At 30.5% G+C, this 19,464-nt stretch overlaps 2 protein-coding genes across 8 annotated transcripts in view; one reads left to right on the forward strand and one right to left on the reverse strand.

The window, feature by feature from the left end:
- LOC126748112 (E3 ubiquitin-protein ligase HUWE1) overlaps nt 1-19,464 on the reverse strand; it is a 62,267-nt gene that overhangs the window by 35,742 nt on the left and 7,061 nt on the right. Inside the window, exon 1 of one of the 7 annotated variants that reach the window (XM_050457127.1) lies at nt 7,489-7,738. The exons of 5 other annotated variants lie outside the window; for them this stretch is intronic. The gene's annotated coding sequence lies outside the window, so the exon portion shown is untranslated. Of the gene's footprint in view, nt 1-7,106; nt 7,456-7,488; nt 7,739-19,464 lie in introns of those variants that run through there. One more of the 7 variants, XM_050457128.1, reaches the window with a different exon arrangement.
- Nucleotides 14,187-15,114, forward strand: LOC126748114 (short coiled-coil protein homolog). Its single transcript, XM_050457130.1, has 2 exons — nt 14,187-14,375; nt 14,440-15,114. The coding sequence occupies exons 1-2, from the start codon at nt 14,321-14,323 to the stop codon at nt 14,796-14,798; spliced, it is 414 nt and encodes a 137-aa protein (XP_050313087.1). The 5' UTR covers nt 14,187-14,320; the 3' UTR covers nt 14,799-15,114.

Raw genomic sequence — 19,464 nt, forward strand, 5'->3', positions numbered from 1 at the left:
CGCAATCATTAATCATAGTGTAGAAGTCCAAAGGACAAATTAAACTGCAATATAAAACTGTTTATGCTATATGCCTCCAAAAATTAATAACATAATTTTACTTATTTATAGGGTGAATCCATATTATAAAATAAAGAATCTTTGAAATACACACAAGGATTTACACCTTATTACACCTTACCATCTGAGTAAATTAAAAAGTTAAATCTTAGTCTTGACTTAAGAGAAAATCATATTAAATGAAAATAGAAATAAAATCCTTCAAGAAACATATAATATATTTCTCTTTGACCAAATTGTCTTTATACTGATTAACTATTTATATATTAATTATTTCATTGTTAACTAATTGTTGTTCTCTGTGATCATCCATTGTGTTTAATATTAATTTAAGAAATGATCAACTGATTACTGTTATTTATATTTAGTTTATAGTTATTATATTTCTTTCTTCAAATTTGTCAAATTTGCCTAATCATATTTTACTACATTTGCAACCAAGTGTTGAACATAAGGAGTTAGTGCTCCTTATGTTCACTTTCTTAAGTTTTCTTGTTTTTTATTTTCACATTTCTGACATTTTTGTGTTTTTTTTTTATATGTAAACCAATATTTGTTCATATTTTCATATGTACCTATTTGTGAAAATATATTGCATTATGATTCTCTTTAAAAGAATTATTCTTAATAGGGATAAAGACCAAATCCCTTATTTTATTTTATTTATTTATCAACAGGCAATCTCTTAATTAAAATACAAAGTGATAATAATTATTAATAAAGAAAGTTTCCTAACCTAATTTTAAACATAAAATAAACAGAACCACCAATAAATTCAATCAACATACCACAATAAGTAAATGATTCAAATTCATATACAATATACAGACAAACATATCTACTTATTTATAACTATCAGCAACATCACATTCAAGATTTAAGCTGTGCTTTAAATACTCTCTGGTTCACAAAACAGTCTAACAGTAATCACAGTAATTGTTAATGAGTCTAGCCAATAGGAGTTATATCCATAGTTAGTCTGGAATTATAGTCAATTGTATAGTTCATTTGTGCCTCTGTATTTATGAAGCCTCTCTGTACTATCTTTACCTGAGCTCTTTGTTCAAAGACCTAAACACTAGAAGTAAACTAAAACACTGGAAATTTGCTAACATTTGTCCCATCTTTAAATTGGGAGAAAAAAATGTGGTGGAAAATGTTCACCAATTTCCATAATATCAAACTTTTCTAAAGTCTTTAAGATTTGCTTACATGATAACCTCTTTCACCAAAGAGATTTAATTTTACCAATCCAGCATGGTTTCTTTCAGATCAACAGTAACTAACTTAACATTATTTCTTCAGACTGCATATAAGGCTATAAATAATAAGGCTAATAATAAAAGTGTCAGCTAGACATAATTTACACAGACTTCCCCAAAGCCTTTGATAAGATAGTCAATTGCTCAGACACTTATCAGGCTTGGTTTTCATTCTAATCTTGTTGTTAATTTTTGGCTTCCTATTTGGCAAATAGACACCAGTTTGTAAGTATAATGGGTTTAGGTCATATGTTTATAAATTATTTCACTTGTATCATAATTTAATATTAGGAATGATGTATAATACACTTCTGCACATACAGGTAAACACCTAGGTGCATGAAACAAATTTGTGAAACTCAGACCTAGAGATAGGATTATACATAATTATGTTTGTACTGTACATTTTTTAAATAAATAAATAAATAAATAAATAAAATAAATAGCAATGCTCCTCAGGGTAGCAATCTTGCTCCTTTTTTGTTTCCCGTTTTTATCTATGACATATCTGTTAACATTTTAAGCAATAGTCTTCTGTTTGCTGACAAGCTAAAGATATTTCGCATTGTAACTAATTGGGGTGACGGTTTGCTTCTACAAAGCAATATTGATTTAATTTATAACAGGTGCAAGATAATTAATCTTAAAAAAATAAGCTTCCTCTTAATATTGAAAAGTGTAAAAAGATGTCAATTTTCTTGCTGAAAAATGAAATTAACTTCGACTATACATTAAATGAGCAAGAATAATAATGAATTATTCTGAGCAAGCTTAAACTTTATAGTCTGAGCCCACCCAGTTTATCACTTCTTGAAACTTATCTTGTTGGATTTGTACAGAAAACCTGTTCGGGTGGAGCTTTATCAGAAGAATGCAAAATAACTCATGTGTGCCACAGGGTTCTATTTGTTGTTGTTAGTTGCCACAGGGGGGCCACTCCTCTTTATTATTTATGTCAATGAGCTAGGAGAATCTTTAAACTGCAGAGAAGAGCTTTGAGGGTTTTTTCGAGGGTCTGGGTTTCAGGGACGATGTGAGAGACTTTCAAAAAACTTAAAATTCTTACACTTCCATCATGGTATATCTTTGAATGTCTAATATATACAAAGAATAATTTACATAAATATACCCAGAATCAGAGATCAGAAATTCATACTCACGGCAGATTTCCTGGAAATGCACTTTCTAAGCCTCAATAAATCTCGTGTCTCAACTACTTATTATGCCCCAAGCTTTTTTAATAAACTTCCTAATAATATTAAAGCTCTAAATGAAAAACTTTTTGCTGCCTCAGTAAAAAAATTACTTGCTGATAGAGCCTTCTATAGCTTTGGTGAGTATCTACAAGCTCAACTGTGAAAATTGGTGAAAATGAAACAAAAATAGGTTTTAGGAAGTTTGAAGTTGATATTGGGGTCTCCAAAATTTTAACTGTTTGTGGATTGTGATTATTTTGTTTAGTATTTGTGAAATTGTATCTTGGGTGTTATTTTTTTATATATATTTTTTTATTATTATTTTTTTGTTATTTGTTTAATATTTTAGATAATGATTTTGATTTGCAATGTAAAACTTTAATAATTTGTAAGCGAAATAATTTTTTAATATGTATTTATGTACTTATTAAAAAATCTAACTTTTTTTTTCATAAGCATGAATAAACTTTACTTTACTTTACTTTAAATGGCACAATTCTTTCTAACTGTGATTTGATTTGATTTACTAGTTATATCATTAGTATGTATATAAGGCCACTTGTAAGTAGTTTTAATAATAATAATAATAAATGTTTTTTATTTACTTAACTCAAAATTGATTTACAGTGTAACTCTTAATGTTTTGTCAAAATTGACTTACGGTTTAACTCTCTTTTACCCATGTCTTACTCAGGTTGAAAAAATGAGCCTTCAAAGGATGCAAAATAACTGCGGTCGATTTATTTATGGACTCAAGAAATTTGATCACATTTCATCAAAGATACAACAGTGGAATTGGCTGAATATGAGAATTTGTTTAAGTATCTTCTTTTAATGTTTATTTATAAAATTATAGATAGAAACTTGCCTTTATATTTAAGATCTAAATTAATATTTAGGGATGAGACCCATCACTGCTCTTTGAGAGTTAGAAACAAGTTAATTATGTGACAACATACTACTGCATTATTTCAGAGAAGTTTTTCGTTTATAGCTGTGTTATATAATTATTTTCACATTTCTAATTCTATCTCAATTTTCCAGAAAAATATAAAAAATGTGTTGTTTCATCAAAATGTGTAACTTATAGACATTTAATAAATGAGTGCATAATTTAAGGGTTAATTTAAGAGTAACAGTTTTGTGACTAAACAAGCTAGAATTTGCTCTTTAAGATTTAATAATGTAATAGTGTTATTATTCTTAATAAAGACATTATTTATTTTTATTTAATTATAAAAATTTTCACTGGGAAAAAAATTACAGAAGTAAATAAGTCTGCCGGTTTATTTAGTTTAGCTTTAATCTTCTGAAAGTTTTGGTTAGTGAACACTTTTGTTTCTGATATAGAAGTGTCAGAAAAAGAGTTGTTGAAAACATATCTGGGGCTTGGTTCTAAAAGAGCCAAAGTCATAAATCGCAATTTTTAACAAATTGACTTTAAAGGTAATGAGGTCGCATTGGGTTTGGTTTTTACAACATAGATAGGTTTCTATATTTTTCTTAAGCTTGATTTGGGTATAGAGGATATTGGTTTTTAAAAAAAAATCTTAAAAATGTATAAAATAAATTTATTAATCAAAAAAAATTGAAATTGGCCTTTTTTTAATAAATAATAAATTAAACTAATAAAACTTTGGCCCAACTTAAAAAAATCAAAATGAAACTAAAAACACAAGAAAAAACTTCGTAAAAGTCGTTGCACATGCATCTTGATAAAAATATATGTAGGCACCTAAAGCAAATCTATTTCCAACTTCTTCACTTTCACCAAGATTATCAATTGCAGTCTCAGAAGAAGTTAGTCCATTAAGAAACTGCAGATAGTATGGCTGACTGTTTTTATCAATAAATGGTAATAAGTCCCTCAAATGTTGTACTTTATTTTTTGGAATGCCTAACGGTTTTTTATTAATAAGGAAAAGTTTTATAGCATTTTCGGAATAACTGGTTGATTTTCTTAATAAATTTAAAGTTTGATATGGCTTGTCTACAGCAAAAGTGGTTTTGTATTTCAGCAGACCAGGATTTTCGGTAGAATAGTGAATGACTCTTATTTTAGCCCAAACAACAGGGTTTCCCAAAGTATTAACTTTTTTGTGCTGAAACTTTCCCGAAAGGAGTGACTTAAAATTCAAGAATTCTTCCTGAGCCATCTCATGCACAAAAATTGGGGGTTTCCTAGGCACTAAACGAATTAAATTGGCCCAGTCTCTAGGAATTTCTATTTTTACTGTGGTATTTTTTCTAGCCTTTTCAATGGCTGCATGAATTTGGTCAGCTTCCATATGAGTATGTCCCGGAATAAGAAATTTGTGATATATGCTGACATGCCTTCCGTCTCATTTAAAATATTCATCAATATTCATTCAGCAGCATAGCAGAAATTAAAATGTTTTTGTTTTGTCCAGGATAACAATCACTGTACATAATTATTTATTGGACTTCATCCTTGTCTGGTGGAGTTCTTCATCTCATATCTGACTGGCAGGCTTCAGTATGTTGAATTTAATGGTTTTGGGTCTGAGTATTATGTGGCTTCGAGTGGTGCGCCCCAAGGCAGTAACCTCGCCCCAATGCTGTTCGATCTATTTATTACTGATTTAGTTGATTGTATGGAGAGTTTCTGTCTTTTATTCGCTGATGATCTGAAGTTGTTTCGTATCATTTGTACTATGCTGGACTGCCTGAAGCTGCAAGAGGACATGAATAGGGTCTTTGAATGGTGTGAAAGAAATAAACTACCCCTAAACTGTGACAAATGTAAAAAAATGACAATTTCCATTCTTCATGAAGAGATTTTATACCCATATATATTGAGTGGTTCTCAGTTGCTAGACTGTTCTTCAGTGAAGGATTTGGGCATTGAAGTAGATAAGAGGCTCACATTCAACCAGCATGTAGCACAGGTCACTGGTTCAGCCTTAAAATCCCTCGGGTTTATAGTAAGGTCCACTTCTCAATTTAAGAATATATCCAGCTTGACTGTATTGTACAATTCATTAGTAAAGTCTAAATTAATGTATGGCTCTATGTTGTGGTTCCCCATCTATGATGTTCATGTTAACAGACTGGAGTATGTACAGTGCAGATTCTTAAAGTTACTTTCTGTTAAGTTGGATGGAGTATATCCAGTAAGAGGTGTGGAACGGGAGTACCTGCTGAATAGATTCAACTATTTGTCACTAAAGCAAAGTTACTATTCTCTCTAGTCAGATATTTTTATATAAACTTTGCAATAATAAAATTGATTGTTCTGAGCTCTTAGAGAGGCTACCTCTATTTGTTCCTCCTCCCAATACAAGGAGGCACCATATATTTTATCCCTCTCTTAACTTAACAAATCTGTCCAGCAAAGCTCCACTGTGCCGTGCTTGTACATGGTATAATCAGATGAATGCTATAGATGTCGACATCTTTAGCAGCACTGAATATGTTTTTAAAAAAAGGATGTGCTCCTCTCTTAATTTGAATGATACCTGATTATTTTTCTGTGATTGTTATCATTTGGTTAGAGTGTCTTATATTCTTACAATTATGCTATTGTTTTAAATTTTAAATTTTGTTATCACTCTATATTGGATCTTATATAATTTTTTTTATATTATTTTTTTTTGTACTACTTATTTAAGGTGCTTATAACTTGTACTGTTTTAATTTTAATTATTTCGATTGTCTTGTAATTGGGATTTTCCTGTTGGACAATAAACAATTTGAATTTGAATTGAATTTGAATAAGAAGTTATATAATATTGGATTCCTGGGGCCTATGTTCACATTGGCTCTTTTATTGAAAAAAAGAGTATAAAATTGAAATGTTGACATTGGCCTTTAGCAGATTTGTAATTTTTTTCCTGTGAAAGATAGACTTTGGCCCTTATTACACATAATAATCTGGTCTGTGCCGATTTCAAAAATGCACTTAAGCCCAAATCTAAAAAAAATGACTTTGGCCCTTTTAGAACCAAGGCCCAGATATATTACTGTAGAAAATGCAAACATTTTAATAAAAGGACATTATAGAAATGTTTCCTCATATCTTAGTGTTGAAGGTAGACTGTATCTTCTCATAATTTTAAGTGCAGTTTTCAGAAATATGAGGTTTGCAATTCAAGGTATAATTAAAATATTTAAATGTCAAAATTATTTTTTTTTAGAAAAAAAGTCTACTTGAAAATTTGCTACTCCACCATATAAATATTATTTTCAAATATTATACATATTTGAATGTTTGCCTTCTCCCATAATTTTCAGTGCGATTTTTAGAAAAGTTGCTAAACTGGACCTTTACAGTGGTATTTGCGTTGTTAGTGGGTTTTATTTAATTTGAAAGCCATTCCTTAACTTCAAATAAAATTATAAATAGTTAATTAATTTGTGTTACCCAAACTATATTTTTTTATTAATGTGCATGAATTCATTATATCAAAATAATCCATATCTATTATGTTTAAAATAGCGACATCCCAAAATATTTCCAAATCATATTCAATTCCTAGTGTACAACCAAAATATTATGGATGTGTAGATGGTAGTCACTTTAAACAGAAAGAATCTAAATAATATATATGTTAAAAATTTTACTTACTCAGTCAAAACATACTAAACACTGCTTCAGTCAGTTCATGGATTTAAAAATTATTATTTGAGGGCAAATTTAGAACACAATGTCAATAATATGTACTAAATAATCGTTGTTACCAAAAAAATCTGGACGAGCCTTAAACGTTTACAGTAAACTTAAGACACACAATAAGTTCAAATAAGACACTTTTTTAACAAATTATTTGCAGTAATTGCACAACTTCCTACATATGCTCTTCACAATCCGCCATATTGGATCTGAATGACAACACAAAAAATATAGGTATCAATGAGTTAAAAAAAAACAAAACAATTTGGATTGTTTCCATTGCATCAAATTTTAGCTACGTTTTACGAAGCCTATGTAAAAACAGAATAACTCATACCTTTTAATAAAACACTGTCTTTTCATAAATTAGGTAGGGCAATTTATGGACCAAAAGCCCATTTCGTGAGTCAAATCAATGTTCCTACGGCCACATTTTCAAAGTATAACTTTATATAACTCAACGAAACGAAAATTACTAATGGTGATTTTCTGAATATTTATTCACAAATTTATAACGTTTGAGAATAATGAATTCTTCTCTAATGTAAAGAATCGCTGGAAAATAGCGAGTGACAAAAAACAAATCACGATTGACTTCTTTGACAAAGAAAACTTCAAGTAGGCGAGCGACAACTGACAGACAACTTGCTTGTCACTTGCGCTCGTGAGCTACCTACTATAAATGATCCCGGCTGCCGAAATTTATGCTTGGCACATGAAGGCGCAGTTTTATCCATTCTGCGTAACCCTTTAATTTAAATGCGAATCTGCATTTTATAATGTCCAATTCAAATGGTTGTAATGTTTTTCCAATTTCCTTCCATTTTATGCCTATCCGATTAATATTTTAATGTTTCCAGCAAAAGTAACGAAAAATAACATTAAATCAGTTGGAATTACCCGAAGAATATAGGTTGGTTCAAATAATTAAATGTGAAAAAAATAAAAACTTTTGCAAGAACTAAACAGAAGACACGTTCATTCTTTATCAACCGTCCCTCTTAAATGTTAATACTTTTTTACTTACAAATCTGATACCTAAACCTTACCTAAGCCAACCTAACTAAAACCCTGACTTGATTGCTAGAAAACTAAAGTTTAAAAAAGAAATACAACTATAATAGTCGTTTAATAATTTGCCGAGCGATAGATATCACACATTACATAGTGCCATTGCGTCCGCATCAGTCTGATAACTAGTTTATTCAAACTGAACAGTATGGTGTCGGGTGCGATGTTCACTATGAAACCCGGCCGTAGATAGGGGTGCGCATGATACGATAATGCGTTATCTTAAAATAGTAACCATAAAAAAATACCATGAAATAAGACAATATGCTAGGAAAACTGTACCTAATAGCAAAAAAATTGATGTAATTAAGGTCAAGTACATAATAATCAAAGTAAAACCTGTTCCAGCTTAACAGAACTTTACATTATGTAATATAGGTATAAGCAGGAAAACCGCGAAAGAAACATACTCCATAGACCATAACGGCACGATCTTCCATGCTACATCTGTTTATCTTAAGATGTGAAACGATATTCAGGAGCGACTTCATCTAGCTCAGGTTTAATTTATAATAATTTACGCATTTACTACAATACGAGAATTAATTTCATTTTTCTATTTTCATTCAATTGATTTAATCGTCTTCTTTTGGTTGATGATTGGTTGGGTTATAGTATTCTTTATTCAGCCCAAAAACATAATATTACAATATATTACAATGTTACATACAATAATCGTAACATTACAAGACCCCAGATGGGATATGGACCGTGTCCTAAAATGTTAGCTATAATAGCTTAGAAAAATTTAAAACTTTGCAAAAAGCAAAATACATTTAAATAAATAAAATAGATAATGACAATTACAATTTCAAAACATCATTGACAGCAATACAACCACAAACAGAACAGAATAAAAAATAAAACTGAATCTAAAGTAAGCCTATTCTAGATCTTTACTTAGTGCTTCATGCATGTCACCGTCCTGAAAGAACTCATCAATACCGTAGTATGCCCTGTCCCTGTCCCCCAAAAATGCCCTGAGCCTACAAACAAGCTTACTGGGAGGTAACTGCCTAAAGGAAAGACGGAGTACATTCCAGATCTTTAGAATGTTAAAGACAATGTTTTTTTGTACAAATGTAAAGTTTGGTTTCTCAATTATTAGATTGTCCTTAGACCTGGTTTCATATTGATGTTGTCTTTTTCTATCAGAAAAAAATGAAATGTTATTAATTAGAAACTTAACAGATTCCAGAATATAAAAACTGTACATTGTAAGAATGCCAGTATCTTTAAATACTCCTCTACAGCTATCACGATAGTCCATACCAAACACAATACGGATGCACCTCTTTTGCAAAATAAAAATTCTGTTCGAATCCACAGAGTTGCCCCAGAATATTATACCATATGCAATTTGTGACTGGACATGGGCATGGTACGCTGTAAGCGCCGCTTGCCAACCTACACTGCCATGTATTACCCGGAGAGCATAGCTGTATTTACTGACCCCGGTTGCGACCTTCTGCACATGAGCTTTCCAGTTCAGCTTTTGATCCAAAACTACCCCCAGAAAAGACACACTTTCAGCCGCTCCTATCACTGTGTTCCCGCATGTTAGTGCAAAGTCTGTTTCCTGTTGTGAAAAATGAACAATCTGTGTCTTTGCAACATTTAAATTAAGGTTATTTTCAATAAACCAGCCTCCCAGTCCATCCACGGCTTCTTTCATTCTAGCAATACATGCTTCCCGATTGTTCACACTGAAGTTCAAGGAGGTGTCATGAGCATGCTACACCACATCGATATCAGTGGCGCACACAAGGTCATTTGTATATATTAAAAAAAGGAGTGGTCCCAGGATAGACCCCTGAGGAACACCCCTCTTCAAACACTTCGTTTCTGATGCAAATGTCACCCCAGTACTATTTGTTAATATAGTTTAAATAAATACAAAATATTGTTTGAAGACAATATAATATAATAAGCCCTGTGTCATTTCCATAAAATACAACATATCGTTCATCAATAATTCGAAATCAAATTGTTGAAGCAATGGTTGAAGCAGTACGAAATTTCATTCTTAAATATATTAAGAAATCTGATGTTAACTGGTTTACTCTAATAGAAGATAGGACAAGAAATAAAAATAACCGAGAAAAAAAGCAATACCAATACGTTTCGTTAAAGATGGAATCGTCATTGAGGTGTTGCTGACAGTTATACCTACTGAAAACCTCGATGCAGGGACGTACTCAGAAAATATTTTGGAAGGAAGGGTCGATATCAAAAATTTCCAAATCATTCGCTTACAAAAGACTATTACATATCACATAGCCCGAGTTTCAGTGCACGTGAAATAAAAAGGAATAAGCGGTCCACATACTCTATACTAACCCAAAGAAAACCACAATGTTTCGAATACTTGGTACTATTTAAGGCCAATGTCCTTAATATTAATACACATTATGAGCGGCGATTCCGAGAACAAGACACAGAGTCAGCAAAGGCAAATCAAGCAATCAAATAGGATAGAGTACTACTTGATGTATATTCCTTCCTGTTCCTCCGCGATGAGACAATTGCTGAGTTGTTACAAGAAATATTTTCGGACAATGATGAACTTATGGAAAAAACCAAAGTAAAGACAACACTACTGTAGTGTTAGTAGGTAGCGTTAAGCCTTGCGTTAAAACGACGTGGTGTAGCATAGTGAAGTAGAATCGGAAAGCAAGATCAAATTGTTGAAAATCAGGTGAGGTTCAAGATTAAAAATATCGTTCACACAGTTGTGTTATTTTTAATTTTTCTAGAAGTTTCAACTTTCTAGCTTTAGGGCACCAATTCTTCATAGATCAAATTTTCTAAGGAACTTAGAAGTAGAAGACACAGAAGTAGTTATTCCAGGTTTACAGAATATATTTGTTTTAGTCAGCATGATATTCCCAGCAATATTTAACCTAATATTATTATAGATACACATGTAAAGTGTCTGTAACATGTCAAGTCTACTGATATGTCCCTATGTAAAAGTTTTTTTCATAGTTTAGCTTTCAGACTATATATATAATAAATCTATATATATATATATAATAATCTATATATATAATATATCTATATATAACCATAGGCTCTTTGATTGGTCTATTGCGGTTATTGTATTGGTGTATATTTTTTTGCAAGAATGTAAAATGTATCGTTTAAAGCACCAGCTAACTACAGAGAGGAGAACTATTCCAGAAAGTATTTCTGTCAATTCTGCAATTGCGCGTTAATTATTTTTGACTTACATTGCTAAGAAAATGTGGGAATGTATTATTATCAACACACTAATTGTCATGTATTCATAATGCATTTTTAAATTATAATATTAATATATTTAATATATATATTTACACGTTTATACGCTATTTTGTAGCGACCTTGTGTCCTAGTTGGCCCGGTAAAAGGTATAGTTCGTGCAAGATAATTCGATCTATTTAATAATAACTTTTGAAAGGAATAAAAGTAACTAATAAATGATATTTTTACCTAGCTTTACATCTCCTTCTGAAAGAGACTTCTCTTTTTTAAAAGGAAATGAAATAACGAACTTACAATAGCAAATCAATTGTCCTTGGAGCAAGTACTTAACATAAGATTCAGATGCATATTTTGTACGCATTATACCTTACGAGGAAAGTAGGCATTTTTATCATTTTTATTTGTTATTTTGATTAATATTGTACAAACGATACCTTCCCAAAAAATATTGATTTTTCTGATTTGTAGCCCTTACCACAGATGTAAATAGCTCCGCACTAGTGCAAAAATAGTGCGCAAATAGTGCGGAGCTATTTACATCTGTGCCCTTACTCAACAAGCAACTTAACTAACTTAACAAAATACCGCCCAGAAAACTGCACGACTCGCAGTCTGACGCGCCTCATATGTGACCAATCTGCGACGCGACTTCCACCTTTAACCAAGTTGCCCATAGTCTGCCTCAGTTTTTTGTAAGTTCTCTTTAAAAGAATATTTAAACCAATATCTTAAATGTGTATATTATCCAATCCTAAAGTTGTATATTAAATCAATTTAAACTAAATTCTCTAATATTAAAAGAAACACTAAAATCGCGTTTGAATTTTAATTAACTGAAATTAAATTTTACCAAAGAGAATATAAACAACTTCTACAGTGATGTATTTCGAGTCTACCCGAGGTTTTGTCAGAAATAAAAAGTTAAAAGTAGATAGTAAAAAACATATTATTGCTCTAAATAATCTAAGTGGTCAAATTGGTTTTTTGTCACTACAGTATTTAAAGTGGCTATTCCAATGTTAATAACAACCCAAGTCACTCTTTCCGGCTAGAGCACAGGCCTTCAGACTGTCGTAACCTCTACATCATGAAAACTGTAAACGCGGGCTGCTCCGGAGTAAACTTAAGGCTTTGCCTATGATTTTCATAGTTATCGGAGCATATTAATGCATGAATTCAGCACCCAATAAAGAAATTACTAGTCGAGTATATTAGATTATTATTGATAATCATATAAAAAAATCTGTTGCGCAGAATATATGTATGGATCTTGCCGTCTATGGCATAATTTTGTATAAACGAGAAGTCTTGCATTTGCGGGCTACACATTAAAAATAATCTCTATGGCAAACTAAGGTGTAATGTTTGGGTCTATTGCAAATCGGCAAATTATTAACGTTTAATTTTTTTTTGATTAGGTATCAGGTTTTTAAGTAAAAAAGTATTAAAATTTTAAGAGATTCGCCAGAAATTAATAAATATAAAACATCAAAGAGTCACATGATTCTAACTTATGAAAAACAAATTGTCCTATCATTTCAATTTTTATGCGAGTATACACAGCAGTTCAAAAGTTAAAAAGGGGGCAACGGACTTAATGGTTTCACTATATGTGAATAATTTGACTCGCGATTCCATAAACCTGACTATCAAACAAGCAAACCTCAAAGATTTTCACGATCATAAAAATGAACGACTGAAAAATGGGCTTTGCGATCTTGATACACATATAAACTCAAAAGTGTTAACGTCCCATAAGGAGAATAACTTAATTTTGTATCCACTGAAGAAAAAAAGCAGTATCAAAATAATGTAAACTTGGCACTAGCCTATCTCACAGTGGAAAAACCGTTAATGCGTGTTTTCCACGCCTTTTCACCCGCGGTTGATATTGTGATACCCTATTGGCTGGTCATAATCCAAGACAAGTATTATTGATCGTTCAAGTTTTGGCCAATCAACGACATAAATGAACTTTTAAAGCATGCATGCAGATCGCCCAATTTCACACTGAGATTTATGTATAAGATAAGACTTTAATATAGCTATTTCTATATCTAGCTTTTCTAGATCTTGGCTTCAGTTTTATCGCGAGGTAACCAGTATTGCGTCTATTTGTATAGTATATCATTCCCTCCAAGAATTAAAAAAACACATATATCAATTCAGGATAACAGTTTTTGGCATTAATTTTTAATGGTAAAGACAGAAACAAGGTGGTCGATCTCAATCTACATAATTATATAGTTGGAGTATCTACGAAAAAAAATATTGTGCTGTGCCATCTACTAAAATTAACATTTACAAATACGGAATATGCAATTCTTACGTCAAGGATCGTTAAAAATAGTAATCGTCTGATATTTATTAATTTGTATGAAATTCAAAACCCTCGGTATGTATCTTCATATTAGCTTTAATGAAAGCACAAAAACACGATTAAATCTCATGAACTCGTCAAACAGCTTCTTCACCTCCTCGTAGCTTACGTAAACTATTTGAACACGAACATTTGCAAAGACTTTATGACACATCTTGCGAGCAAAATTCTTCAACATAGAACTCATTTATCGCGATTTCTGAACCGCTAAAATCGTCGGTACGTCACCGCACCGAAGACCGTCAATGCTAATGTAACGGAACCTTAATGACATACGAAAAGTCAAAATCTTTGTGTTGACATCTGTGTGCTTCAAATCCTATTAAAAACACAAATCCAATATTTCTGAAGGGAGTGTGGTGTTTTTTGCTGTAATAAGAGTAAACAAAAAATCTAACATATATTTATGTCGTACTGCTAATACAAACGACTAATTTGTACTCATTGGGAGAAAATCACAAACCCTAAAAAGATGGCATCTTCTAAATTCCAAGACGATATTCCTCTTGCAGATGATGATCCTCAAGGTAAAACAGGATGAAATCATATGGCACCCATATAATAATTCCAGTTATTACTTTAAAATTTTAGTTATAATAAATGAGGACCCGGAGCAAAATTCCATGTCAGAAGGAAACTCATCGAGTATGATTCATGGGAGAAGCATGGATTCAATCCAGTCAACTTTTACTAATGGGAGTTCCAGCCCTCAACATAACTCTTTAGAACCAGACACAAGCCCTGATGAACAAGAGGAAAAAGCTCGGCTCATATCACAGGTACTTGAGCTGCAGAACACTCTCGATGATCTTTCCCAAAGGGTTGACAGTGTGAAAGAAGAAAATTTAAAACTGAGATCTGAAAACCAGGTATTGGGACAATATATTGAAAATTTGATGTCAGCAAGCAGTGTATTTCAATCAACCTCACCAAAAATTAAGAAGAAGTGAGGTATTATGCTGTCATATTTCTAAATTATTTATGATTTTTTTATGTTTTTTTATGTAATATGAATTTGTTAACCTGTTTTAGTTTTTTTACCATGGATTTAACTGGGTGTCAGGTATGAATTAACTAAGCTTACTATTCCACAGGCAACATTTTTGTTGTTTCAGCAATTAAATACAATTAAGTAATTTAGTTTGCTTCAATATGCCAAAGAGAGTCAAATGTATAGGAATAGAAATACACTATTTATAAGTTGAGGTACCAGATACATTGAGATAAATTGCTTGCTAAATTGAAAAATATACTTTTTGAGAGCGATTTGATTTTTTGCGTATTTTTATTTCAGTATATTTATGATTAATTAGTCTGTTAGTTTTAGTAAAACAATTTTTAAATTAAACAATTTTTGATTAATCCAGATTTTTGCATTAACTATTGAAGTTTGTAAATGATAAATAAAAATAATGTCTTGAAATATACCATAATAATTCACCATAAATTTCTTCAAAGGCATGCATAGTTAAAAATTAATAGTTTATGTTTTAAACCCAAAAATACCTATACTTTCTGTACATTTAAAATAAAATATACAGTGCTGGCCAAAAGTGGAGAAACTTTTAATATTTTTATTTTTTTCTTATTAAAACTAATTCAAAGTAATTGTAAATAATGTTTATGGTTATATCTAGTAGTGACGAAAATAATTAGAAAAAAAAATTGAAAACAAATAATTTATTACAAAATATGCAAACAAAATTTATTTTCTCTAAGGAAAAAAATGGAGAAACTTTTTATTTTTATGACATAGTTATATTATAATACAAAATGTGGATAAATGCACACTAATACTTTGTGGCATAACCATTATTCTTCACAACACCGTCTTGGCATAGATTCAAGAAGATTGTGTATAATATCTCCGGAAATTTCACTCCATGCTTCTTTTAGGACTTGGAATAATTTGTCTTTATTTCTGAACTTATTCAGATTTTTTTGTCGAACTTTTTTGTCTAGGTGCTCCCACAAGTTCTCGATGGGATTTAAATCTGGACTTTGAGCTGGCCACTTCAGAACTTGAATTTGTTGAGAGGTTAGGAAATTTTTAACAATTTTAGAAGTGTGCTTAGGGTCATTATCATGCTGGAATTTCCAAATTAACGGCAAATTATCCTCCGCCTAGAGAAGCATATTATTCCTTAAGATGTTTAGATAATATTGGCTATTCATGATCCCATCTATTCTCACCAGTGGACCAACGCCATGCCCGGAAAAACATCCCCACACCAACACATTACCGCCTCCATGTTTGATTGTGGGAATAGTGTACTTTGGGTTTAATTTTTCATTCTCGGGACGTCTAACCCATCTCATACCATCTGACCCAAATAAATTGAACTTACTTTCATCTGACCATAAAATGTTTTTCCATTGATTATAATAGGTCCAATGTAAGTGTTCTTTTGCGAATCTTAAACGAATTTGTCTATTTTTCGTTGAAATGAAAGGTTTTTTTACTGGTCTCCTGGCTTTTAAGTTGGCATCACATAAACGTCTTTGAATAGATCGAACTGAAAGGAAAATGCTGGGATATGCCTTTTTTATATCTTCGGCGGAGAAAAATGGATTCCTTATAGAACATCGTCTAATTAGCTTGTCAGTTACAGATGTTGTTTTTTTGGGTCTACCTGGCTTAGAGATGCTGGCAGTAGTGCCTCTAGTTTGCCACAATTTGATTTGTTTACAAATGACACTTTTATGAAGATCAAGTTCTCTAGCAATTGTTACTTGTTTCACACCCGCATTGTGCTTCAAAATTATAAGTTTTTTTATTTGTTCAGATAAATTTATACCTCGAGGCATTTTAATACTAAATAGGCTTCTTCACAATCGAAAACGAACTGCTTCAAACGAGACCTATTTAATTTAAAATATTTAATACAAAAAGTTTCTCTATTTATGTCCTCAAGTAAAAAAAACATTGTTTACTATTTACATTCCTGTGATAAACATTCAAACTGTTTTGGTATGAATTTATGGCTTAGGCTAAGATAAACATTTTTAATACATACATGGTGTCACAAAAATTTTGAATAGATTATTAAATTAGAAAATAAATTAAGAGTTTCTCTACTTTTGGCCGGCACTGTATGGTTGCACACTTTATTCTTACTTCACATTGACATTAAAGTTAAATACCTTGATTGGGCCATAGCTCAGCTCTTAGTAAAGCATTGCTATCTAGCTAGATAAAGAAATAATCTTTGAAATATTTCTTCTATTAAAGATCTACCAATTTTAGTTCCCACAAATCTAACTTATCTAATCCAAAATTAATGATGTGCCTTAATAACAATTTAATATGTTTTCAACACTTAAACATTTTGTTGTAACTAAAAATACTGGGAATGTTGGTTTACTTAAATAATATGAACTTAATTTTATTTAGGTAACCCTTAGAAAGCCTATCAAATAGAGTTTTATCCAAAATTCTAAAAAATTAAAAAAACAGTAAATTCCTTTGGAAAAAATAATAGCTTTTCGTAATATTTTTCATTAAAATCATTGATATATGAAATTCAATAAAGTTTTGAGCATGACTATGTCATTTAGTTTCTAAGCATGCTGGCTTAGTTAAAACTATCAGAGGAGCAGGTAAAAATAAAAACAATGTCAAGAATAACAGAAAAGTTAACTAACTCAAATAGAATATTATATATATGTATTAATATTATTATGCATAATATATAACATATTATGCAAATAATAAAGAATGTATAAAATAAAATATATAATGAAAAAATAAAATTTAATTTCAGTTAAATAAACGAATTCAGAAATTTTTTGGTTGAAAATACCCTAAAAACTTAATACAGCTACTACATACAGGGACAGAACAATCCAAATATTTTATAACTCCCTCCATTTTTAAAAAGTTAAGGACTAATTCATTTTATTCCGACTACTCAAGATCCAATTTTTTTGTTTTCAAGGAGTTTTTAAGTTTTTTATTTAACACCATATTTTTTAGATTATTTCACACCACATAAAACATACCCAACTTACATTATCGATATTTCTAAAAAAAATGCCTCAGCAAACTTGCTATTATGAACCTAAAATCACTGGTGGGGATAAAATGTATTTTCAGCTATTACTATGCATATGTGCAGTTTACATTGAGTCATAGATTAAACTATTGAAAGAATATTAAGTGTACCATGTCAGAAGCCTCATACTTGAAATATTGGGCTCCGCTTTTTGGCAACTTGAAATTCATGATGGTTTTTTCTTTATAATATAAACTTGTTAGAGAAAAACAACAAAACTTGGCAGTCTTTACTACAAATAGAGCTGTGAGTTCTGAAATAATTAATGGGAATTTCTTCTTTTTATAATATCTAACTGTTATAAACTGTGTGACTTAAGTTAGGTAAAGTTAATTTTTATGTTGTATCTAATAAGTGTTCCAACATCTCATTTCTCTGAACAATTTGAATGAAAAACTCTTTACAATATTTACGTTGACCTCTTCAACTTCAAAATGACTACAAAAAAATACTAGTAAATGTATTTATTGGATAAATATTAAAGATTAAAAAGTTGCTACATTAGTGAAATAGAAAATATTTCACTAATGTACATAGATTCCCAAAATAGTGTTAAACCTTCAAAAAATCAAGTGCACCAAAATTTAAAGTAAGAATGGCATTTGGGATTTACGTATACACAATATTGCATATATTGTTTAATTTACCAAGATTTCTGTGGAGAAATTAAATTTGTAATTTATTCATCAAGTTATGTTACGGAACCACATAAAAGGTCCAAAAAAGAGGACATACAAAGGACGCGTACATGAATTATCAAACATTAGAGTTAATATTAATTAATATAGAGCTTTTTAACACCTGCACTTGTACCTGTGATTATATATTCATAATATACATATAATTTTATGTTTAGTTTTAAATTTATTGAGTTTGGTATAATTGAATAATGCTTGTTCAATAAATAAATGCTTGTGATACTGATGCAGTTAAAAATGACTGGTGTTTTATTTATATATAATATAAATTATACCACATCTTCACAATTATGTCTCCACAAAAATTATTTTAAATTGTTACCCTAAGTTGAAGCTTAGTTTAATAACTAATTTTGTTTGTATGGAATTGCTTTATAATGGAGCCTTTGTCTAATAAATTTAAAAAAAAATTCTCTTTGAAGGTTATTTAAATGAGAAACAATGTACATACATTTGGAGCAAATTTTTCTAGCCTTAATCTATATATTATATTATTTTTTACTTTTAAAAGACCTTTTTTAAAAATTATGTTTTTTGTTGCCAAAAATTATGTTTAATACTTTCCTTTTTTGTTTAATATCTTAGAATAAAATATTAATTTTCATTTACCGTAGAGATACAGATCAATGAATAATGTCAATTTGTCATCAGTCTAATTATAATAATAATTCTTACACATAAATAGGAAAATATCTCACCTATGCTACATATTATGAATTATTAGCACACGTACATGCACCATTACTTACCCCGATCCAAGGTTTTAATGACCTCGAAATATATTTTTTATAACAATTTATTTTCTAAAAACTATGCAAAATGGTTTCATTAACATTTGACATTTAGTTTGTTGTAGCTTTTGA

Source organism: Anthonomus grandis, chromosome 22 (genome assembly GCF_022605725.1).
Source record: "Anthonomus grandis grandis chromosome 22, icAntGran1.3, whole genome shotgun sequence".
Classification (NCBI taxonomy): domain Eukaryota; kingdom Metazoa; phylum Arthropoda; class Insecta; order Coleoptera; family Curculionidae; genus Anthonomus; species Anthonomus grandis.